The sequence below is a fragment of the Neoarius graeffei genome, chromosome 5 (assembly GCF_027579695.1).
Source record: "Neoarius graeffei isolate fNeoGra1 chromosome 5, fNeoGra1.pri, whole genome shotgun sequence".
NCBI classification, from domain to species: domain Eukaryota; kingdom Metazoa; phylum Chordata; class Actinopteri; order Siluriformes; family Ariidae; genus Neoarius; species Neoarius graeffei.
The window spans coordinates 47,427,983-47,450,071 of record NC_083573.1 but is presented as its reverse complement, the minus strand read 5'-3'; the positions used below and the strand labels follow the sequence as shown (position 1 = coordinate 47,450,071).

The 22,089-nt window shown below is 41.8% G+C and overlaps 1 protein-coding gene across 1 annotated transcript in view; it reads right to left on the bottom strand.

The window, feature by feature from the left end:
* Positions 1-10,294: 10,294 nt before the first annotated feature.
* The window catches only part of iqgap3 (IQ motif containing GTPase activating protein 3), a 33,311-nt gene continuing 21,516 nt past the window's right edge, over positions 10,295-22,089 (bottom strand). The window contains exons 25-38 of the mRNA XM_060921842.1: positions 20,446-20,609; positions 20,091-20,315; positions 19,839-19,979; positions 18,540-18,624; positions 18,166-18,398; positions 17,907-18,039; positions 17,694-17,796; positions 16,911-17,058; positions 14,193-14,280; positions 13,868-14,080; positions 12,437-12,597; positions 12,225-12,353; positions 11,777-11,885; positions 10,295-11,587 (exon numbers count right to left, since the gene is read on the bottom strand). Of these exons, the coding sequence (XP_060777825.1) occupies positions 11,474-11,587; positions 11,777-11,885; positions 12,225-12,353; positions 12,437-12,597; positions 13,868-14,080; positions 14,193-14,280; positions 16,911-17,058; positions 17,694-17,796; positions 17,907-18,039; positions 18,166-18,398; positions 18,540-18,624; positions 19,839-19,979; positions 20,091-20,315; positions 20,446-20,609 (2,046 nt within the window). The 3' untranslated portion in view covers positions 10,295-11,473. The remainder of the gene's footprint in view (positions 11,588-11,776; positions 11,886-12,224; positions 12,354-12,436; positions 12,598-13,867; positions 14,081-14,192; positions 14,281-16,910; positions 17,059-17,693; positions 17,797-17,906; positions 18,040-18,165; positions 18,399-18,539; positions 18,625-19,838; positions 19,980-20,090; positions 20,316-20,445; positions 20,610-22,089) is intronic.

The window sequence follows — 22,089 nt, the reverse complement described above, 5'->3', positions numbered from 1 at the left end:
CCATTTGCATTCTGGCTTATGATGTGTGTGATAATTCACTCTGCTACAGCCAGCTAGTCTTGGCAACTAACGTTAGCGCTTTGCTACCACAGAGTGACTGATCAGATAGGCTAGTTTTGGCTGGCATTCAAAGCACATGTGCCTTCGTGTTTGTAGCTAGTACTCTGCACAAAGTCTGCTTTTGCAAGAGTGCAATAACATTTCAGTCCGATTAAAAAATAACCAGTTGTGCTAACACGAAAACTAATAGCTGCTACTGGAGTTGTAAGCTGTTTAACATATTTGTACGCAATCAATTTGCCTCACCAAACCCCCTGTTAGCCTGGTACCCAGCTATATTTAGCCTAGAAGAGGCATGATGGCGAATGCGCCATTGTTAGGTTTAAGAATGCCCTAAAAATACTTAAGCATAGTTTAGTATGGTTGTTCTGTTTATAGAATTATGAATTATTGATACATTTGTCTTTGTTTGTATTTCAGGTATTTTTTTCAGGCTTGAAACTAAATGCAGTGCCGCTATTGTAAATGTTCACATCTGCAGCAAGACATCCTGCTTAAGCACTACAGGCTTCATCACTGGCAAGCAGGTAAAGGTTCTTTTCCCTGCATTCATCCATACTGTGTTTGTGTTTTTACAACAACAGGGGCCTTAAAAACCCATTTATGGAGAGCACATCCTAAAATAGATAGGCCTAGCTCTGCATGCACTGACCATGCCAGTTTTTGGTGTGAATTATGTGAATTCTCAGAAATTTGCTCACTTAATCAATTTCTGAAACATTTAGGAAGACGGGCGGCACGGTGGTGTAGTGGTTAGCGCTGTCGCCTCACAGCAAGAAGGTCCGGGTTCGAGCCCCATGGCCGGCGAGGGCCTTTCTGTGCGGAGTTTGCATGTTCTCCCCGTGTCCGCGTGGGTTTCCTCCGGGTGCTCCGGTTTCCCCCACAGTCCAAAGACATGCAGGTTAGGTTAACTGGTGACTCTAAATTGACCGTAGGTGTGAATGTGAGTGTGAATGGTTGTCTGTGTCTATGTGTCAGCCCTGTGATGACCTGGCGACTTGTCCAGGGTGTACCCCGCCTTTCGCCCGTAGTCAGCTGGGATAGGCTCCAGCTTGCCTGCGACCCTGTAGAACAGGATAAAGTGGCTAGAGATAATGAGATGAGATTTAGGAAGACATTTGCAAAACCATGATCAAGTTCATTGTCCATTCTCCAACTGTGATTTTAGCAGCAGCAACAGCACAACTTTCAGAGCTCACAAGTCCAAGAAACACAGAAAACAAACTTTGAATGACCTCTGCACATCTGTTTGTACAGTAGGCAGTACAGACAATGAGTTTGACACAGTCTCAGTTTCACAAAGTCTATCAAATCAAGCTGATGACATTCAGGCAGATTCTCATATTTCAGATTCGGACCTTGAGGAATGTGAGCCAGTACTTGAACACAAACTTGCTGCCTTATTCTTGTGTATGCAGTCACAGTTGTATGTGTCCCAAAGTGCCTCTCAGCAAATTATTGATAATGTAAATGACATTCTTTCAATTGCTAACTCAAATACACTGCATGCAATTAAAAATATTCTGCTTAAACACAACTGCAATGTCAATGAGTCTATTGCTGCTGACATTACTGATGCATTACAAAAAACAAACCCGTTTTTGAGTGCCACCACTGACAAAGGTCCCCTTTCAACTAATCATAAGAGAAACATCTACTTTAAAAACAATTTTGGCATAATTGAACCTGTTGAATATGTGTTCAATAGGGTACAAATCACACTTTTTTTATGTTCCTCTTTTGAAGACTTTGAAGTCTTTGTTGGAGCGACCTGACATTCTTGAGAAGACGTTTCCCATAAAGGAGGGTACGCCTATATACCATCTATACCTCACCTTAGGATGGTCAGTATTTCAAAGTTAACAAGCTTGTTAATGGTCAAGATTTCAGACTTTCACTTGGGTTTTATATTGATGATTTTGAAATTGCCAATCCATTGGGAACTTCTAGAAAGAAGCATAAAATTACAGCAGTCTACTGGGGCATTTTGAATTGGGAATCACAGTACAGATCGAGTCTCCACTCTATACAATTGGCGCTGCTTGGGAAAAGTTCTGAAGTGAGAGTGTATGGTTATGAATCATTTTTTGAACCACTTTTACGTGACTTGAGGAGCCTAGAGAATGAAGGCTTGTATGTTGAACAGATAGGTGAGAATGTCAGGGGAACTGTGCTTAATGTGTCTGCAGACAATCTTGGTGCGCATGGACTTGGAGGTTTTCAAGAAAGTTTTCGTGTTGAAAATTTCTGCAGGTTTTGGTTAGCATCTTTGAAAGACATTCAGACCACAGAAGTTAGGCCGGGACTCTTTCCACTCAGAAGTCCTGAGCAACATGATCAATGCATTGCTGAGTTCAAGAGCAATGAGTTTGTAACTGATGTGTATGGTGTGAAAGCTGAATGTGTTCTTCAGAAACACCTATCCTTCTTTCATGTCATTACTGGTTTTCCTCCAGATGTTTTACACGATCTGTTTGAAGGGGTAATACCTAGGGAATTGGCCCTGTGTCTGCAGAAATTGATTGGTGCCAAATACTTTACCTTTGAGCAGCTCAGTAACATTATCCAATCATTTCAGTACTCATATTCCGATAAAGTGAATCGCCCTCAAAGAATTTCAAAGAACTTTCACTTGAAAAAAACATTTGGAGGAAATGCACATGAAAATTGGGCCTTAATTAGACTGTTCCCTCTCATGGTAGGTGGTATGGTGCCTGAGGATGAAAAAGCATGGCAACTTTTAATGGACTTAAAAGACATTATGGAATTAGTGGTTAGTTCAAACCTACACTGCAAAAAATAAAAATCTTAGGAAGTTTATTTGTCTATTTTCAAGTCAAAACATCTAGCCACCCTTATTATAAGACGTAATTGCCCAACAAGCAAAACCTCATTTAGCTAGAAAGGCTAGTTTTTAGACAGTCCAACTTGAAAATCTTGTATAGACAAAATGTCTTGAAATAGTCTTATTTGGAGCACCTTTGAAAATAAAAAGTTTTTTTTTTTTAAACAAGTAAGTACATTTTGGACATTTGTCAAATGCGGTTCATCTTGTTTCAAGAAAAAAAAACAAAGTATGCTTGTTTTGGAAATAAATGAACTTTACTGAAATCTTTGAATCTTTCATTACAATTCAACTCCACCTTACATATCCTAAGTTTACTGCGACTGTTTTCTCAGTCATTCAGAGTGAGCTCCTTCTAGATGCTGTACATACTCTAGACCAGACAAGTGCCTTCAAAAAGGCTATGAGTGAGTGGAGGGCGTTTTAGTGAGGTTTTTTTGGAATGCTGTGAGTTAAGTTCAGTGTTTTTTTTTGTTGTTGTTGTTGTTTTTTGTGCCTGATCTTGTAAACCCCTCGTACACATGAATAGTCAGTGCCCCCAAAATGCACTGTTGCTTTGGCGTTGTGTAAGCACTGTAAGTCAAAATGCGTAGACTTTTTTTTTTGTGCCTGATCTTGTAAACCCCTCGTACACTGCACTGTTGCTTTGGCGTTGTGTAAGCACTGTAAGTCAAAATGCGTAGACTTTTTTTTAATTTAATTTTATTTTTTGGTGCCTGAGGTCCTGGGGAAGTGGAATCTTAAGAGATGTTTTAATGTTTGAATGTTGAAATGGGAAAAAAAAAAAAACTTGTTGCAATGCTACACGTGTCGTCAACTTGATTCAAGATAGTCTCTGGTCTCATATCTAGAGTACGGTATTTTACTAATTACAGGTCACAAAAGGAGAATCTTTTAAGCTAGCACTGCTTAGTTGTAGAATTTAACAATCCTAATATTAGTATATTTATCTTAAATTCAGTTTATACTGCTAAGACTTTGTCATGAATTTAAGTGAAATACCCTTAAAATGAAACAAATAAAAAATGACTTGAATGGCTAAATGTAAGAAGTACGATCTTGTTATAAGAACTATTTTGATTATTTTGAGTTAATCAGATCTCACATTATAAGTTCCCCAATCTTATTTTGGAATTATTTCATCTAAAAGCAGGTTAGATTTTTCATCTTACTTTAAGAAATCTTACCAAGTCAAATTTGACTAGTTCCATTGGCAGATTTTTTTCACCTGATTCAAGCAAATATGCTTTGTTTTAATCTTTTATTTCTTATTTTTGAAAGGACATTTTTTGCAGTGTATCAGGAGAATCTCTCTGTTATCTAGAGAGTAAAATTTCTGATCATCGCCAGTTGTTCACTGATGTTTTTCCCAATGAGAGGTTTCTACCTAAACATCATTACCTTGAGCATTATCCAAACTTGATCCGCTGTTTTGGGCCTTTGGCTGATCTGTGGACAAAGCGGTATGAGGCGAAGTATAGCTTGTTCAAGAGGGTGGTGCACGACATCCACAATTTCAAAAATCCCTTCAAAACGTTGGCAAGTAGGCATCAATCAATGATTGCTTTTGCTTTGGACTCTCAATTTCTTCAAAGCACCATTGCATGTTGAAAAATTGAAAGTGGTCAAAATGTTGGTTGTTGATCCACGGCTGCGGACAGCTGTTGAGAACAAATATTCAAATTTGAGTTCCTTGTCCCTGGCATCAAGTGCAACATTGCTTGGGACTTTGTATAGTAAAGGAATGATTCTACCAGTTGGACTTAGTGATGGCTTTCCAGAGTTTGGTTGAATTCACAGTATTCTGGTTGTTGGTACAGAGGTCTCATTCATAGTGGAACTCGTTTCCAGTGCCTTCATTTTCATATGATGTGGAGTTGAGGCTGAAAAAAGCTAATGAGGATCTTCAAGTAAATGGAACAGCCCTGATTGTTCCAAGAGACATGAAAATGAATATCTTGGACAAATTGGCTGAAACTGTGCACTCTTACAAAACCTACCCAAAGGACTCTGAAATAGAGAAGGTTGCATCTGCTTTGGTAGAAAAACACCCATGTCTTAAAGACCCAGGATCTGACATGACGGGATATGAAGCATGGAAAATTAGCCTGAAGTTTAAAATGGCTGATTATCGTCAGAAACTCCGCAATGCAGGAAGCAGTGAGATGGCTGTGAATACGACAAGGTTCATCTCGAGGATCTCTCAAGAGACCCAGAAGATCTGAACTCAACTTTCTTCCCGACCATCCTGTTGGTTTGGATGAAGAAGAATTGGAGAAGGAGAGGTCATCGATGGAGGAAGAAGTGAAAAACAGAAATTTGAGCTTGACTGTTTTGAATGCAAAGATGGAGACGACATTTTCCTTGAGGAGAAAGGAAATTGTGCAGGATCAGCCGTTGGCGTCAACAATCAAGCAAAGATGGCCAGGACTGTTTTTTGAGGAGGAGGTAAGTCATTTTTCCTCTGTCACCAATGGAATTGAATGTCTTGAAATCATTTGCTTTGCTATTACTTGTTTGCTTATTCTGAATCTCTCATTACCCACAGGTTTGTGCTGAATTCTTCCGCATCAACCGTATTGATCTGAAGTCAACATTCCTGACATCGCTGGACAATCACACCCAGGGGTTGCTGAAGATGTACAGAGCCAAAGCAAGACAGGGAAGGTGGAACAACTTGGATGAACTTCTGGAGAAAATGGATGCCCAGGTATGTTAATCATTTCTTTGTATATAACAGTGTTAAACAGTGTAACATATCATTTACTGATACCTGTTTAAGAGAAGAAACTGCCAACAGCTCCACAAAAACTTTTAACTGCAAAACTCAACATTTTAATTTCAAGGTCTCTGTCAGTTGAGCTGATACCTTTGTCTTGTGACATTTATCCATTGCTCATTATGTGAGCAATAGAATTACATTATATGATCAGAATGTGTCAAAAAAGGTTCCATGTATACCTGATGTTTATGATCTACAATACATGTACAAATCCCACAAATACTTGTAGGTTGTAGAAATGTGAGGGGAAAATGGTGTACAAGGGCGCCACGGTGGTGTAGTGGTTAGCGCTGTCGCCTCACAGCAAGAAGGTCCTGGGTTCGAGCCCCGGGGCCGGCGAGGGCCTTTCTGTGTGGAGTTTGCATGTTCTCCCCGTGTCCGCGTGGGTTTCCTCCGGGTGCTCCGGTTTCCCCCACAGTCCAAAGACATGCAGGTTAGGTTAACTGGTGACTCTAAATTGACCGTAGGTGTGAATGTGAATGGTTGTCTGTGTCTATGTGTCAGCCCTGTGATGACCTGGCGACTTGTCCAGGGTGTACCCCGCCTTTCGCCCGTAGTCAGCTGGGATAGGCTCCAGCTTGCCTGCGACCCTGTAGAAGGATAAAGTGGCTAGAGATAATGATAATGAATGAAAATGGTGTACAAGAATATCACAAATATAAGGATGCCATAAATGGTGTTTAGAGATGATGGCTTATTTCTTGTTTGTGGGATGCCACACTTACTGTTTACGTTATCTTATTTACATGGGGTGTACATGGAACCTCTGTGAGACTTTGATTATGGTGCCATTTTATTGTTTGAATGAGATGGTATGGATAACAAAACAGGTCAAAGCACTCAACTTCCCTGATTAAGACCTTGTGATCAACATGTGTGCATTACACAGAAAGATTTTGGTGTAGCTGTTGTGCATAGATTATCTCCTATCATATAGCTCCATTTGACCAGCACCTACATACACTACTGCAGTGTTTCCCACAGGAATTTAGGAAACTATGGGGGGTGGGCGACCTGAACCCTGTAGGGGGGTCCGGGGGCATGCTCCCCCAGGCGAAAATTTTGTATATATTTTATTTAAATGCATCAATCTGGTGAATTTTGAGGTCCAAATTCTGAGACATAATACGCTTAGATTTTGCTTTTTCTGGAGAATTTTGTGGTCATTCAGTAAAGGCATGGTGAAGAAGGTTACCTCTTAAAACATGGCTAAGATTTGTGGTTAAACATTTTCAAAAATAGATGTATGAGTAGTTTATTATATTACATTTCTAAACAGACAAAATAATCTCTTTCTCACACACAATGAGATAGGGATGCATACCCAAGTATTGGGTGTATTTGTGTTAAAGCATTAGATTTTCTGTGAGAACAACATTAAACAATATTGCGTAAGTAGCGCTAGCCAAACACTATTTCAAAAAACGAACGTAAGTAACCCAGCTGATTGCATCTTCTAGCTAGGCTAGCTATTTAAAGTTATAGCTGTAGGCTATGTCAGGTGTTGTTATGGTATATAGCTGGGCAAAGTAGGCTATCTATGCCACTGTCAAATTTATGACGTTTCTCTGCTAATGTCTCAGACGTCAAAAGAGGAGTCGGGTCTGTCAAGAAAATGAAGATGCTAGCTACCTTGCTAGATGAGCTGAAGTAGCGATTTCACACACGCAAACAACATTTTAGATAGGTTACTAACATTAACATCACCTCAAAATGTTGTAGTCACAATGTTAAATAGTTTATCATAATGAACATCCCTGATGCTATGACTGAATCGGGGCAGATTCAGACAAAAACACCGTCATGAAATAAACAGCTACCTCACTAACTAACTAACTAAATATAAAATACAAAGACAAACATTTCAGTTTACTGTACTACATCACTTGACAAACTGATTAGTATTTCCAGATGTCTCGAAGAAATGGGCGCTCGTCGCTTCACTTGGTGGCTGTCAGTTTTCCTCAGAATAAATAATATACGCGCAGTCGTGCATTCGCTGTCAAGCTCACGATGGGAGGGGGGGTCGCTTTGCTATGGCAACTGGATATAACAGAAGGGTGAAGAGTCAAATCAGCTGGGAAGATTCTTACTAAGCGGTCCAGCGCATTTAATACTGAATGAGGTTCATTTGCGAAACAAACTTTATCCTTGATCAATTTTTAAACTATGGTGGAAGAAATTAAACTATGGCGGGGTGCCATACTTTCGTCTATGTATGGGAAACACTGCTACTGTGCTAAATTGACTAATTTCAACATTGGTTCATCTTGACCAGCCTCATGAAAGTCACCTGACATGCTTTTGGTCAATATGACTGAACAAAAAACAGCCAACAAGGGCACAGCATGTTTGAGATCTCTTTTAGGACTGTTAGAAATCCACTTTCAGTATCTAACTTCAGTAGACTCTGGGAATGTTATTCCAACAGTCGTAAGGGATCTGCATACTTACAGCACTTGTTAGCTGATTATCCCTCGCAGATTGTAATCTTAATGCATTTCAGGTAACTATTTCATGAAGTTGGTTGTAATGAAGCCCAATGGTGAAAGGAGTAGGTGATCCTAAACTGTTGCATGGTAGAGTAGATGTACATAACCTCTTTGTGAATTAGGTGACTTAATAATGTCTTATTGATGACCTGTCTTTTTGACAGACCACAGATCTAACTGCTTATAGAAGGTCTGCTGTTCTTCGTGGTCTTCCCCTGTACCTGAGAGAGCCAGCTTTGATTTTAAAGACTATTAAGGTAATTAATTTTAACAACTTTATGGTGGGGTGGCATGGTGGTGTAGTGGTTAGCGCTGTCGCCTCACAGCAAGGAGGTCCGGGTTCGAGCCCCGTGGCCGGCGAGGGCCTTTCTGTGTGGAGTTTGCATGTTCTCCCCGTGGGTTTCCTCCAGGTGCTCCGGTTTCCCCCACAGTCCAAAGACATGCAGGTTAGGTTAACTGGTGACTCTAAATTGACCGTAGGTGTGAATGTGAATGGTTGTGTCTATGTGTCAGCCCTGTGATGACCTGGCGACTTGTCCAGGGTGTACCCCGCCTTTCGCCCGTAGTCAGCTGGGATAGGCTCCAGCTTGCCTGCGACCCTGTAGGACAAGATAAAGCGGCTAGAGATAATGAGATGAGATGAGAACTTTATGGTGTTACTGCTTCAGATGCAGTAATGATTGCATAAGACATTATGCTTTCAGTCTGACACCAAGTGTCATTTATTGTGTTTCACAGGATACTGAGGCACTGGGGCCACACACAAAGGCCATGAAAATGGGGATCCTGGAAGTGACTGACAGTTCTACCAACTCAGGCCCATATAATATTCCACAGTGGTTAATGTGGCTGTAATACTGGAGGAGGAAGTTGTCATGGACAATCTGGGAGACTTCACAAATGCCCTCATGATCCTCTTCGGTCTGCTTTATGCTCTAAATATGGAGTACCATAAGGAACACATTCGAGGCAGTCCAAAAGATTCTCTTAAACCTGGAAAAAGAGTGCACAGCAAGGATACAGTCCTTGAAGAACAAGTTATTACAGGTTTAATGGTCATTACATGTTAATTGCCAGTCATTGAGGTATTTTGAGGTATCAAAGGTTTCATTGCAAATGTTTCTGTTAACATGCCAGTGATTTTTTTTTGTTGTTGTTGAATTTTTATAACTGCCCTGGAACATGTCTGAAGTAAGAATCAAAGGATCATTGTGTTTCTTCCCCCCCCCCCAGACTGCAGTTTATTTCCAAGTAATTGGAATTTCAGAGAGAATAATTTTTTTTCAACAGTATCTGAGTTCATGCTGATATTTGATTTGTAAAGCAGTCATCCTCTGAGATATCAGAATGTTTCATTTTTATGGCAGACATTTTATAGCACTGTTTTGATTTAAATAGTGACCATTGTAGCCTGAAAGTAGTGGGGAATACTGTGTGTTTTTTAATGAATACTTGTGTAATGTTGCACTTGAGCCTAACAGGCGAGTTCATATAGATTTAAATAAATAAAATGTACTTTATCAGAGCATAGTGTGTAATTTATTTGAAATAATGAAAAGCAGACTTTTTGGCTAACATGAAATATTTAATTAATACAACATTTTATTTAAATTTGAGTCTGCTTGTTGGTCTAACTAGCTATGTTTAGTCAACAGAGAATATTTAAAACACATTATTTCAAGTTTGGTCTACACGCAGGGGTAGTCAGCACAACAACAACAAAAAAAAGTTGGTTTCCACAACTGAAATTGGGCCAGCTAAAAATTTTAGGTGCAACGGGTCACTAGAAATTATGTTGGAGAGGCATTTTTTAATTTTTTTTTTACAGTGCATAGTTTCCCACTGCTGTGTGCGCGCATGTTCACTGTTTCCGATGGGTTCAATACAGAGGACAAATTTCACCATGCTCGAGTGTGCATGTGACAAAGGCTGCTGCTTCTTCACCACCACCTTGTTTTAAAACAAAAACCATGCAGAACAGGGGTTTATTCCAGGACGCCCTATGGTTTGCAGAGTGGCATGCAGTTTTGAAATGTAGTCCCAGCCCTCCAAGTCCACCATAACTCTCAATCCTGTTGCATATTCTTCAGCTTTAAATTAACTAACAAAAACACCTTCTCATATAAAATGAATGGCACTTTATTTTAAAACAATTTGGTACTGTCACAAAGCTGTCATATTTTAAGGCAGCATGTAGTCACAGATCACAAGAACGAAAAAAAAAAGATAAGAAATAAGTGATTACAGTAAGTGGACAGAAAATATATACAGAGCACAAACAAGCATCAGTCTGACGCCATATGCTGCAACTGCATGCTGAAGTGAAGAAAAAAAATGCAGGCATAAGCAAATATTGCAGAAACTTACTACTGTACTACTAAAAAGCTTAAACACTGACATTCTGCCGCAATAACAAACACCCTCACGCTGAGCTCGATTCAAGCTCTCTCAGAGTTTCAGACCAGCTGTGGGACTCAAAACTGTTGCATTATCAATTGTTTCATGGCGCCAAGTCAAAGCTGCCAGTCATACACTAGCATCTAAGCTGCGTGTGTGGTTTTGGAGTACAACTTTTTCCAAGTAGTGGGTAAAACCCAATACTGCTGGAGTAACGTTGAGATGGAGTGTTCTATTTAAGTGCACACAATTAATAATGCACTAAATACCAGACACAAGACAGACAGACAATGGGGTGATGTACACAAGCAGATAACACAGACAAACAAGAGACAAGTTAGGAATAAATACAAATAATACATGCAACATTCCCTTTTGATACAGTATACTACTCATTAAAAACACCGGTGGCTGATGGATATAAAGGATATACCATAGCGAATTTAGTGTTAAAGACAGGTCCACATAGAACAGTAAGCTAAGCCAAACCCGGTATTTTATAAAATATACTGCAAAGAAGCTTTAAAGTGTTACCTTTCACTTGAATATAAAATGGCTGAGTAGTAATGGAATATCAATACACAAGTAGTACATGGTTTTAAAGAGACAAAAAACAACAAAGAAGATCCATTATATACTATATGGATATATTCCCCAACAACCCCCAGAAAGTAATATTAGCTGATCCTGGCACATTTGGTTATAATAATGTCATCATATGATTTGGATATAAAACTCACTAGGCTTTCCAGTCACTTGTTTATTTCCTTGCTTATTTTTAAATATCTAATAAAGTGCACATGTTCAATTTGTGGTGTTTTATCAAATAAAGCTGAGCACTGAATCTTGGAGTGTTCTGTGTGTATGGGAAGAGGACCTGACCATCATTGGTCCACGTCACTTCTTGAAGAATTTCTTGTTAAGGAGGAAGATGAGAAGATTGACATTGACTTTGGCCTTATCAAACATCTTCATCACAGCAACTCCTTCATACTGGAGCTGCAGCAAGTCCTACACACACACACCTCTACATAAGTAACAGAGCAATTTCCTGACACAATGGAAACCACCACCCACTAATTGCACAAAAAAAAAGATTTGCATAGCATTATAATGTTCAGAAAGCACTGGTCTGTTTTTGATACAATCCAGATGACCTGTGTTTACATGAACAGCATTTGTGCATTTTTTGGTAATTACCTGATATTTCAAGGGAAATCGCTCCATGTCCACTCCCAAAAACCGAGCTTTAACCAGGAAGGTGCCTTCCTCCTCACTGGGTATGATGTCAAAGATCACATTCTTGAACCTGCACACGCGTGCGCACACACACACACAGGTTTGAAACGAGCCCAAAACAAATATTCAAACAGCTTAAGAGTAGCACTCCCATTTTCTGATAGTGCTCTGATGTGTTGTTTTGGGTCACACTGATAAGTTTTCAGCTTTCCTGGGAGTTCATCTAAAAACAGCCTTTTCCCTTTCTGTTTATCCAGACAGAGATTTTCTAACACAATTGTAACACAAGCAAGAATCCTTGTGCTTAATGCCAGGCTCTGCTGGCATGTCGGATTTAAAAGAGAAACTAAGTATTTATTAAAAAACAACAACAACACGTGCACAGGCGGCAGCTTTCATTTGTTCTTACTGTGCGACGGGCAGGTCCTCTATCTCCAGGAGGACTCCCTTCTCATGGAGCCGGGCAGCGGTGTAGGTCAGCATCAGCTGCTTGCTCTTCTTCCCCTTACCGTCTGCCGTCTTCTTCCCATTTTTCTGACTGAATGGCCAGGAGAAACAATGCAGTCAGCAGGTTATATATGCTTTAGTACTCATGTACCCGTGTGTGTGTGTGTGTGTTACCTGGCGGTGAGGTTGTGCAAGCAGGTGGAGATGTACTGGCTGTAGTAATCAATCTGTTCAGAGTAGAAGGAGCTCTTGCAGTGCAGGCTGTGCAGCGTGTGTTTGAGCTTCACCAGCTCAGCTTGCCGTCTCTGCCGGTGCAGACGCTGGTGACGGATATCCTATAAGCAGGGACATGGTGTATTACAACAAAACAGCACACATACACTTCTGTACTTCTAAGGATAAAGTATAGATCTAGTCCTAGTGTCCAAGGGCAATCCATGAACCATCCAGTAGCAAACGCACAGATGTCTGCTTTGGTGGTGTGGATGTGTAGAAACGAAACACTCCACATTTTATTTCTCAACTCCCACAAATGTTCGAGGTGGATTTTTCATCCAATTAGTCCATTTCAGAGTCCAAATAAAAAAAAAACAAAAAAAAAAGGGGGGGGGGGGGGGGAGACCCCACCCACTGTTTGACGGGTGTATAGAGCTAAAAACACTCAAAACGCTTTCATTGATCAGAAATACGTCAGAAAAAGGTCCACCCAAGTGCGAGTAGAAATTATAAAACTTACCCAAGCACAGAACACGGAGACACTCCATAAATGACTATATAATGAACAGAAATAACTAGTTTATAAACATTAAATGCATCCAGTGTTTTAGTGGATATTTCTGCAGTATTACAGCTCTGTCCAGCACTTAGGGCTCCATTCAGCAGCTCACATCTACAGAAAAAATGTGGTTTGCCTGCAACCCAAAACACACATTTGATTCACCTTCTGCAGTTGAGTCAATTCAGAGTCAAATTGCCTTCTCACCACAAGTGAATCATGCTGTGTTCAGACCTAATGAAACAAACTGCACAGAGGGGGACGCACACCAGGGTTCAATTCAAACGGAGTAAACACTGCATGGGAAGCACAGCGGTGTAGTGGTTAGCACTGTCGCTTCACAGCAAGAAAGTTCTGGGTTCAATCCTTGTGGCCGACAGGGTCCTTTCTGTGTTGGATTTGCATGTTCTCCCTGGGTCTGTGCGAGTTTCCTTTGGCTTCACCGGTTTGCAGCCCAAAGACATGCATATTAGGTCAGCTGTCTACTCTAACTGCCCATGTGAACGAACGTGAATGGCTGTTCGTGTCTGTGCTAGCCCTGCGATAGATAGCCGATCCTCTGGGATTAGCTCCAGCTTCCCCTGCAACCCTGACAGATAAGCAGTATAGATGTTGGATAAAAACACTGCATAGGTGAAAGCTCCTGGAAAGGAATGCTCTAGTTTTACATTTCCTTGCTTTTTTTATTTGTGAAGACCTTTAGTAGATGGCAACACAAGATTTACAGCTAAATTACACATTAAAAATGTGCCATATGGGTACTATGCTTCATAAGAGAGCATGAACGCATGCACCTGTGTGTGCGCGTGTGTGTGTGTGTGTGTACGTACCTTGGCAATGAGCTGAAGTATCCGAGTCTCAGAATCTGGTGGGGTAAGTACTCCTAGAGCCTCCAGCCTCCTCAGGCTGCGCTGGATCTTCCGCTTCTTTTCCTCCAGCGTCAGGTTGCTGTCAGCAATCAGAGACTGATTCCTTTTCATCTTCTCTGGGGTGCGGGCGTCTCGCTGCGCCCTGCGGTGCATCATCCAGCCGTGCTGCACCTCCTGAACACGCATAAACAACGTACAGCATTTTGTCTCCTGCGTACCTGAACATACTAAAAGGAAGACTAGAGGAGGTAGATGTGGATGTGTGTGGATGTGCGGTCTCTTATACCTGATCCTGAGAGACGGAGGATCGGAGAACCTCGCTCAGTGTATCTCCAGGCTGAGCTCTTATCACGTCAATTATCAGCTGCTTAGTGCTGGAACACAGGTGAAATATTTGCACTAGATGTAATAATTATAAAACAAACGTGTTTCGCCTTTTATGTTGCTGGGAAGAAGAAAGCATCAGTGTTCTAAGGCTGTTAAAAAGCTGGATAATGCTTTGTTCTTCGAATATTAGATATGTTGACAGTCATTTGCTCTCATCTTTGAAGAGGGGAGGAAAAAAAAAAAAGGTCTAAAAAGTCTGATGTATTTTTGTGGTATGAAATGCAATGCAAATTAAATTAGCCTTAAAAATACAGGAGATCTCATCTCATTATCTCTAGCCGCTTTATCCTGTTCTACAGGGTCGCAGGCAAGCTGGAGCCTATCCCAGCTGACTACGGGTGAAAGGCGGGGTACACCCTGGACAAGTCGCCAGGTCATCACAGGGCTGACACATAGACACAGACAACCATTCACACTCACATTCACACCTACGGTCAATTTAGAGTCACCAGTTAGCCTAACCTGCATGTCTTTGGACTGTGGGGGAAACCGGAGCACCCGGAGGAAACCCACGCGGACACGGGGAGAACATGCAAACTACACACAGAAAGGCCCTCACCAGCCACGGGGCTCGAACCCAGACCTTCTTGCTGTGAGGCGACAGCGCTAACCACTACACCACCGTGCCGCCCTACAGGAGATATAATTGGTTAAAATTTTGGGATGTGGGGTTTACAATGGCTGTCAGGATCCACAGCCAATCAGAATACAGAGTGAGAGTGCGAGAGAATTAAAAGTTTAATATGATACTAGGGCGGCACGGTGGTGTAGTGGTTAGCGCTGTCGCCTCACAGCAAGAAGGTCTGGGTTCGAGCCCCGTGGCCAGCAAGGGCCTTTCTGTGTGGAGTTTGCATGTTCTCCCCGTGTCCGCGTGGGTTTCCTCCGGGTGCTCCGGTTTCCCCCACAGTCCAAAGACATGCAGGTTAGGCTAACTGGTGACTCTAAATTGAGCGTAGGTGTGAATGTGAGTGTGAATGGTTGTCTGTGTCTATGTGTCAGCCCTGTGATGACCTGGCGACTTGTCCAGGGTGTACCCCGCCTTTCGCCCACAGTCAGCTGGGATAGGCTCCAGCTTGCCTGCGACCCTATAGAACAGGATAAAGCGCCTAGAGATAACGAGATGAGATGAGAATATGATACTGTACGGAAAATTGATTCAGGCATGATTTCGGACATTTATTTGTTCTGAAATTTGGTGAGAAGTAAATGATAGTGGGTCAAATGACAGCTAGCCAGTTTGGGGCATTAGAATCAATAGACATTTGTTAAGCTGCTGTAGTAAGCCAGTCTGTACCTAATGGTGTGCGATTGAGGAGTTGTGCATTTTATACTCCATTACACTGTGCAAGAACAAATCGCTTAACATTTCTGATCACTCTTGGTCTGGTTAACTTGGACAGATGTGTCCATTTATGATCTGATCTGTTAGTCCGTCATGTTAACAGGGATTTTTATTTGGTGAGTAAAGCAATGGCGTTTAGTTCACGCTTCCATGTATTTAACTGACATACTTGGTCATTTCAGTGGAGTTCATCTATCAATAAAAATTTAATCTTTTATTTCCATAATGCTTTTTTAAAATAGAAGGGACAACATTATACCTATGGTATCATTATGTAGTAATACTATTGAGTGCATAGAATTAATTCAATTTTATTTATACAGCATTTAACAATGGACATTTTCACACAAAGTTTAATTACAAGCCAGAGGCAACGGTGGCAAGGAAAACAACCTCCTGATGCGGTTTGGGATGCAACCACGAATTCTTGCTGAAAGTGTAATACACACAGCCTTTAGATTAATTTGCATCGTAGAGAACATAGCATAATGCACATTAGAAAGTGTTCTTCTGCATGTAGCTCACATTTTACTACCAGAGGGCAAAATCTTACATCCTGCTGCTTTAAGAATCAAACACTATTTTTTTTTTTTTTTTTTAAAAGTCAATAGTGATAATGTGATGGAGCTAAAATATGGTTTCTGTGTAAACAAGGTCAGTATAGTGTCAGACTCAAAACCATACCATGCACACGCACGGTCCAAAAATTTGTGGACACCTGACCATCACATGCATATGCGCCTTTTAAACATCCCATTCCAGATTTAGTAGAGTTTTGCGGTTTTAATAACTTCAACTCTTCTGGGAAGGCTTTCCACTAGATTTTGGAGCATGGCTGTAGGGATTTGCCCATTAATGAACAAGTCAGGTGTTAAATGTCAGGTGAGGGGGCCTGGGGTGCAGTTTGCAACCCATTTTATCCAAAAAGTGTTCAGTGAGGTTGAGATCAGGGTTTTGTGCCGGCCTCTGAAGATCTTCCACACCAGCTTTAGCAAACCATGTGTTTAAGGGCCTTGCTTTGTGCACAGGTGCATGGTCATGCGAGAACATGTTTGGGCCCCTTGGTTCCAATGAAGGTTAATTCTAAAATGCTACAGCATAAAAACACATCCTATACAATTGTGCGTGTCCAACTTTCGGGGGAAGGCCAACATTACGGGTGTGAAGGTGAGGTGTCTGCAAATTTTTGCCCATATTGGGTAACACCATACACTCATATTTAACATATTGCTGTTGAAAGCAAGGCAACATCACCTCAGCAGAATGCTGTCTCACCTAAGCAGAATGCCTCGGGCATCAGGTTTCTCATCAGAGCTTTTGAAGATGTCAAACTTGTTGGTTAGGGTGAGGGATACCTCCATCTTATTGTATTGAGCCAAAGTCTGCTCCAGGTTTGGGTCTGCAGAGTTGATAACTCCCTCTCCTGTGAGTGACCATTACAATTGGAAAAAGTTTAAATAACTTTTTAGAGTAAGAATCAACCAAGTCATTCACACACTGAATGCCTTATATGCTCTTTTCTTTAACACACCTATACTACTGAATAATAATCAGTTCTCTCCAGGTAAACACCACCAAAAATAATAAACACACTAAAGCCTCGGTCACAACCAGCCATACGTGCTCCTATGGCCGGTCTATGTGCAAAAAACGCAAGAAACGCACGAAGGGCGCGCGTGAAACGCACAGAGGGTGCGCGTGGGATGTGCTGATTTTCAAGCCGTAGACTGGCCGCAGAGGTTCTTTGTCATGTCAAACAAACTCTACGGGCGCTTACGTTTTTTTTCAGGTTGCAAGACAAACTTACAGCCAACGTGCGTCTTTCTCCATGAACAAAAAAAAACGCAGCGATTTGGGAAACGCCAAAAATCGCACGGCCAAAAAAATCGTACGTCCGGTTGTGACCTAGGCTTAAAGAAGGCTGTACAAGATTGTTTTAAGATGTGTGTTAAAGAAAGGCCACTCTATTTAGAGAAGGTAGGTTGAGATTTCGGGGAGGGTGATTATTTTGGGACCATGTGCGACAGTTATTCAGAGTACGCAGGTGTGCAGACTAACCAATGAGAGCTTGGACAGAAGGCACTTTGCCGAGGTCCCTCAGCAGAACGAAGAGAGCATCTTTCTGATCAAGACACAGTGCATCCTGGTGCTCCAGCAGCAGCTGAACGCAGAGCAAAACACAAACGCTATCAGAACAAACAGTAGAACGACTTTTATAGAACATTTAACGTAGAAAATGTGAACAAATAGGGTAACAATAAACAGGCATACCTTGTGTGTGTTAATGAGCTCGCCAATAGAGATATAGATAACAGGTTTGTTGAGGATGACCATCTCAGAATATTCATCAATATTAAAGCGCTCCTCAGGCTCGGGAACATCACACACCATTTTCAGGAACTTCCTATTAGTCAAATAGGGAACGTTCCAGTCACTACTCTCAAAATTCCAACTATTCGTCCAGTGACAATATTTAACAAGTGACTACTGGATCAATAAAGTTTTATCTAATCTAATCTACTGAACCCACCTGAACTTGCTGTGCATGTGTGTGATATAGTCATTCAGGGCATTCAGGTGTGCAGAGTCCCCATGAAAGTACTTGTGGGCCGCGCTGTGCTGCAGGATTCGGGCGATGGAACCGAGGGTTCGTCGCTGATCAGGCAGAAGAACCGAACCTACGCCAAACTCCACCACATCAAATCCATCAGGAGCCACGACAGCAGGGTTCATGTAGCGGTAGTATACCAGGTTACCTACAATCTAACAGCACAGATATTACACACACACAAAAATTTATGTATACAAAGAGACACAGAAGCACAAACTTCTACTGACTAAACCACACAAAATTCTCACACATCCATCTCTGCTTGTGGAAATAAACCCCTTTTTGCTGCTAACCTTGTACAACTCCTCCTCACTGGCTTGAGGAAACTTCTCGTGTAGGGAGTCTCGCAGAACTTTAGCAGTGTAACGCAACCCATACCTAACACACGTACAAAAAGACACAGAAGTGTAAAAGTTCTCATCAGAGCAAAATACTCCTCAATATAGCTGAAAGACAGAGGGTGGAAGCTTTATTTACTAAATGACCAAATTATTTGCAATTACAGTGTCTGAAAAACAAGGTCTGTTGGGTGTGTGCGCGCATAGAATATGTTCTAGATCTGCGTGCAAGAACCACAGGAACACCCGAAATGGCTTTATGTAGTAAACCTCCTCCCTTTAGAAGCCACCAATGGCATGGCTCCTGAGTGGTGCAAACAAAAAAAGTGTTCACCCAACTGTAAGGAGGTTGTGAGCTCAAATCCTAACCATGGCACAGCCATCTAAGGCCAGAGTGATCCAAGGTAGCAAAACAGACGATACGGAATTAGGCTCTCCCTGTCGATTAAAGGGAAATTAACCAGTGTGTGTGTGTGAGAGAGAGCGAGAGAGAGCTCATGTACATGTAAGAGGGCAACTAGTGCTTTCTAAGTTCTGAGGCTTCACCCTCTCTAGTTTCTAGCTATAGTGTAACAGGGAGAACTCGATAGTGGATGAGAACTGGCAATCACTGCAACTGGGAGAGAGGTAGGGGAAAAGTCTGAGTAACTCATCTCATCTCATTATCTCTAGCCGCTTTATCCTTCTACAGGGTCGCAGGCAAAGTTGGAGCCTATCCCAGCTGACTATGGGCGAAAGGTGGGGTACACCCTGGACAAGTCGCCAGGTCATCACAGGGCTGACACATAGACACAGACAACCATTCACACTCACATTCACACCTACGGTCAATTTAGAGTCACCAGTTAACCTAACCTGCATGTCTTTGGACTGTGGGGGAAACCGGAGCACCCGGAGGAAACCCACGCGGACACAGGGAGAACATGCAAACTCCGCACAGAAAAGCCCTCGCCGGCCCCAGGGCTCGAACCCAGGACCTTCTTGCTGTGAGGCGACAGCGCTAACCACTACACCACCGTGCCGCCCCAGTCTGAGTAACTAACTTAAAAAAAAAAATAAAATAAAATGTATTTAACAAATCACATAACTTGGACCTCCAAAAGGTAGTAACCAAATATCAGACCTGACAAACACTTTTCTTCTACAAGCATGGTTCAAAAGTTATAAATGTCCATGCACAAGACAAAAAGGCCAAGTCGTCTGGGATCACCTGGAAAGACCCGACAAACACTATGCTTGTGTGTATATACATACGGCAGTTTGTGCAGGTTGCTGGTGATGGCATGGAGCATGCGGTCAGTCAGAGTCTTCAGGTTAGTGATTGCAATGTTTAAACGCTGCTGCACCTCTGGGTGACTGAGTGCCTGCTCTGCACTCACTTCATACGGCAGCGAGCTGTGCAAACACCACAAACACAGCATGAACATATTCTACAAGAACACGATTAACCAACAACATAATGTAAGAATATGGTACCCAATATACAGTACCAGATGAATCACTGACCTCTTGTGGCCAGTCTGGCTCTCTGTCTGGTTGATCCAGCTCTTGTATATCTCCACAGGATCTATGCGAATGCTGAGTGTGTGATCCTGCAGAACCTCGCGCACCACTGGCCCCAAAATGTCCCTCAATGCATTCTGGCCACGAGCATGACGATAGAAACTCACCAGCATCTTTATGACTGTGGGGTTCCCCGTCACCACCTCCTGAGGCTGGTCCACCTTCAGTCTTTCTCACAGACAAAGAAAATGCTACATATAAATAACACAGTATAACATTTACGTCAAGCTAAATTAAGACCAGTACAGAAGAAAGAGGGGAAAAAAAAAAAAAAAAAGTGTGGATGTGGAAGCTATACTTGATCTCGTGGCGGAGGGCAGCAGTAAAGAGCTGCAACAGTAGATATGCCTCTCTACAGTCTGAGCCGTAGTTAAAGAGAGTGAAGATGACAGTCTCCATGAAGCGTGTGCTTTTATTCTGTGGCATCAGGAATATGAGTTGGGCCAGGTATGATGGCTGGGTCTGTGGACACAGACAGATACACATCAATATCTGTACGTTTATGCAGAACCGAAAAATATAAATACTAAAAACAAGCACAGCGTTACACTCCAGAGTAATACTTGTCAGATTAACTCTTGTAATTCTACAGCATTTTTTTTTTTCAAATCTAAATCTCCATCTGCTGCATCACTAGCATAAGTGAACTTCCTGATAATCAAATCACCCATAGCCACTGAAATTATATAATTTATGAAAGGAAAACAAAATTTTACTCATCCATCATACATAATACAAGTCTAAGGGCAGTTGTTGGAGCAGGCAATCAACCTTTATATGAAGCATTTGTGCAGAACACTAATGAATTTCTGAACCAAAAGGTATTCAAGTCCAACTTGTATTGCTCCATCGATCCATTTTCTATACCGTTTACCCATTGAGGGTTTGGGGTGAGCTGGAGCCAACTGCAGTTGACTTTGGGTGAGAGGCAGGGTACACCCTGGATAGGTTGGCAATCTATCACAGGGATAACACAGACAGCAATTCACACCTATGCAGGACTCGAGTCTGACTCTTGTCCTAATTTTAAAGACTCGTGACTTGACTTGGACTTCAGCGCTCATGCATTAACTGCATTTGGACTTGTAAATTGGAGACGAGGACTCAGAATTTTTCTTTATTTTTTTGTAACATGCCATAATAATTTGGCATAATATATCTACATTCATTTTTATACTAAATTTTGTGCAAGAGAACGCACATTCACCTGTTCATACGTCATGTTCAGGAACAAACTAAACATTAATGGCGCTAAAATGCCTGGAGAGAACGCCCCTAGGATTGTCCACTTTGCTTATACAGACTTCTCGTGCAGTAGGAAAAAAAAAAATGCACTGCTATGTGTTCCATACGTAGAAGAACTATCGAGGAGACTATGGGGACATACCTGCCAACCTTGAAAAAATTTTATGAGTACAATTTTACAATTTCATGAGTACCCCCCTCGCGTCAACCTCACCCCAACCCGGCGCGCATGCGCCCCCACAGACCACAACCAGCAGACCAAAAACACACTTTCAATCCAGTTTTATTGATTGACCTTGGGAACATAGTCCAGTTTTGTAAAACATTCCTATGGACTTGCATGTGACGTCACAGCCGATCCAGATTGTGACAGACGCCATCTTGTCGGTCAAACGCCATATTTCCACCTTCTACCTTTTCTTCTGGAAAATCCTACTATATACAATTCTACTACAACGGCTGCGGCTACAAGCTCTCCCTACCTGTGCACGTTTTTTTATGTTTTTTGTGTGCATTTTTGCGTGTTGTTCGTCTGTACCGGACTTCAATATCCACTACAACCGTATGGACTTACTGGACATTGGTTTCCAGCAGAAAATGACGGTTTGTAGTGATTTCCATCGCATGCACAACATTCCGGACGAGATAGCGAGACCAGCGGGGTCTCCGTGGATTGTTATCGGAAGCAAAGCGAAGG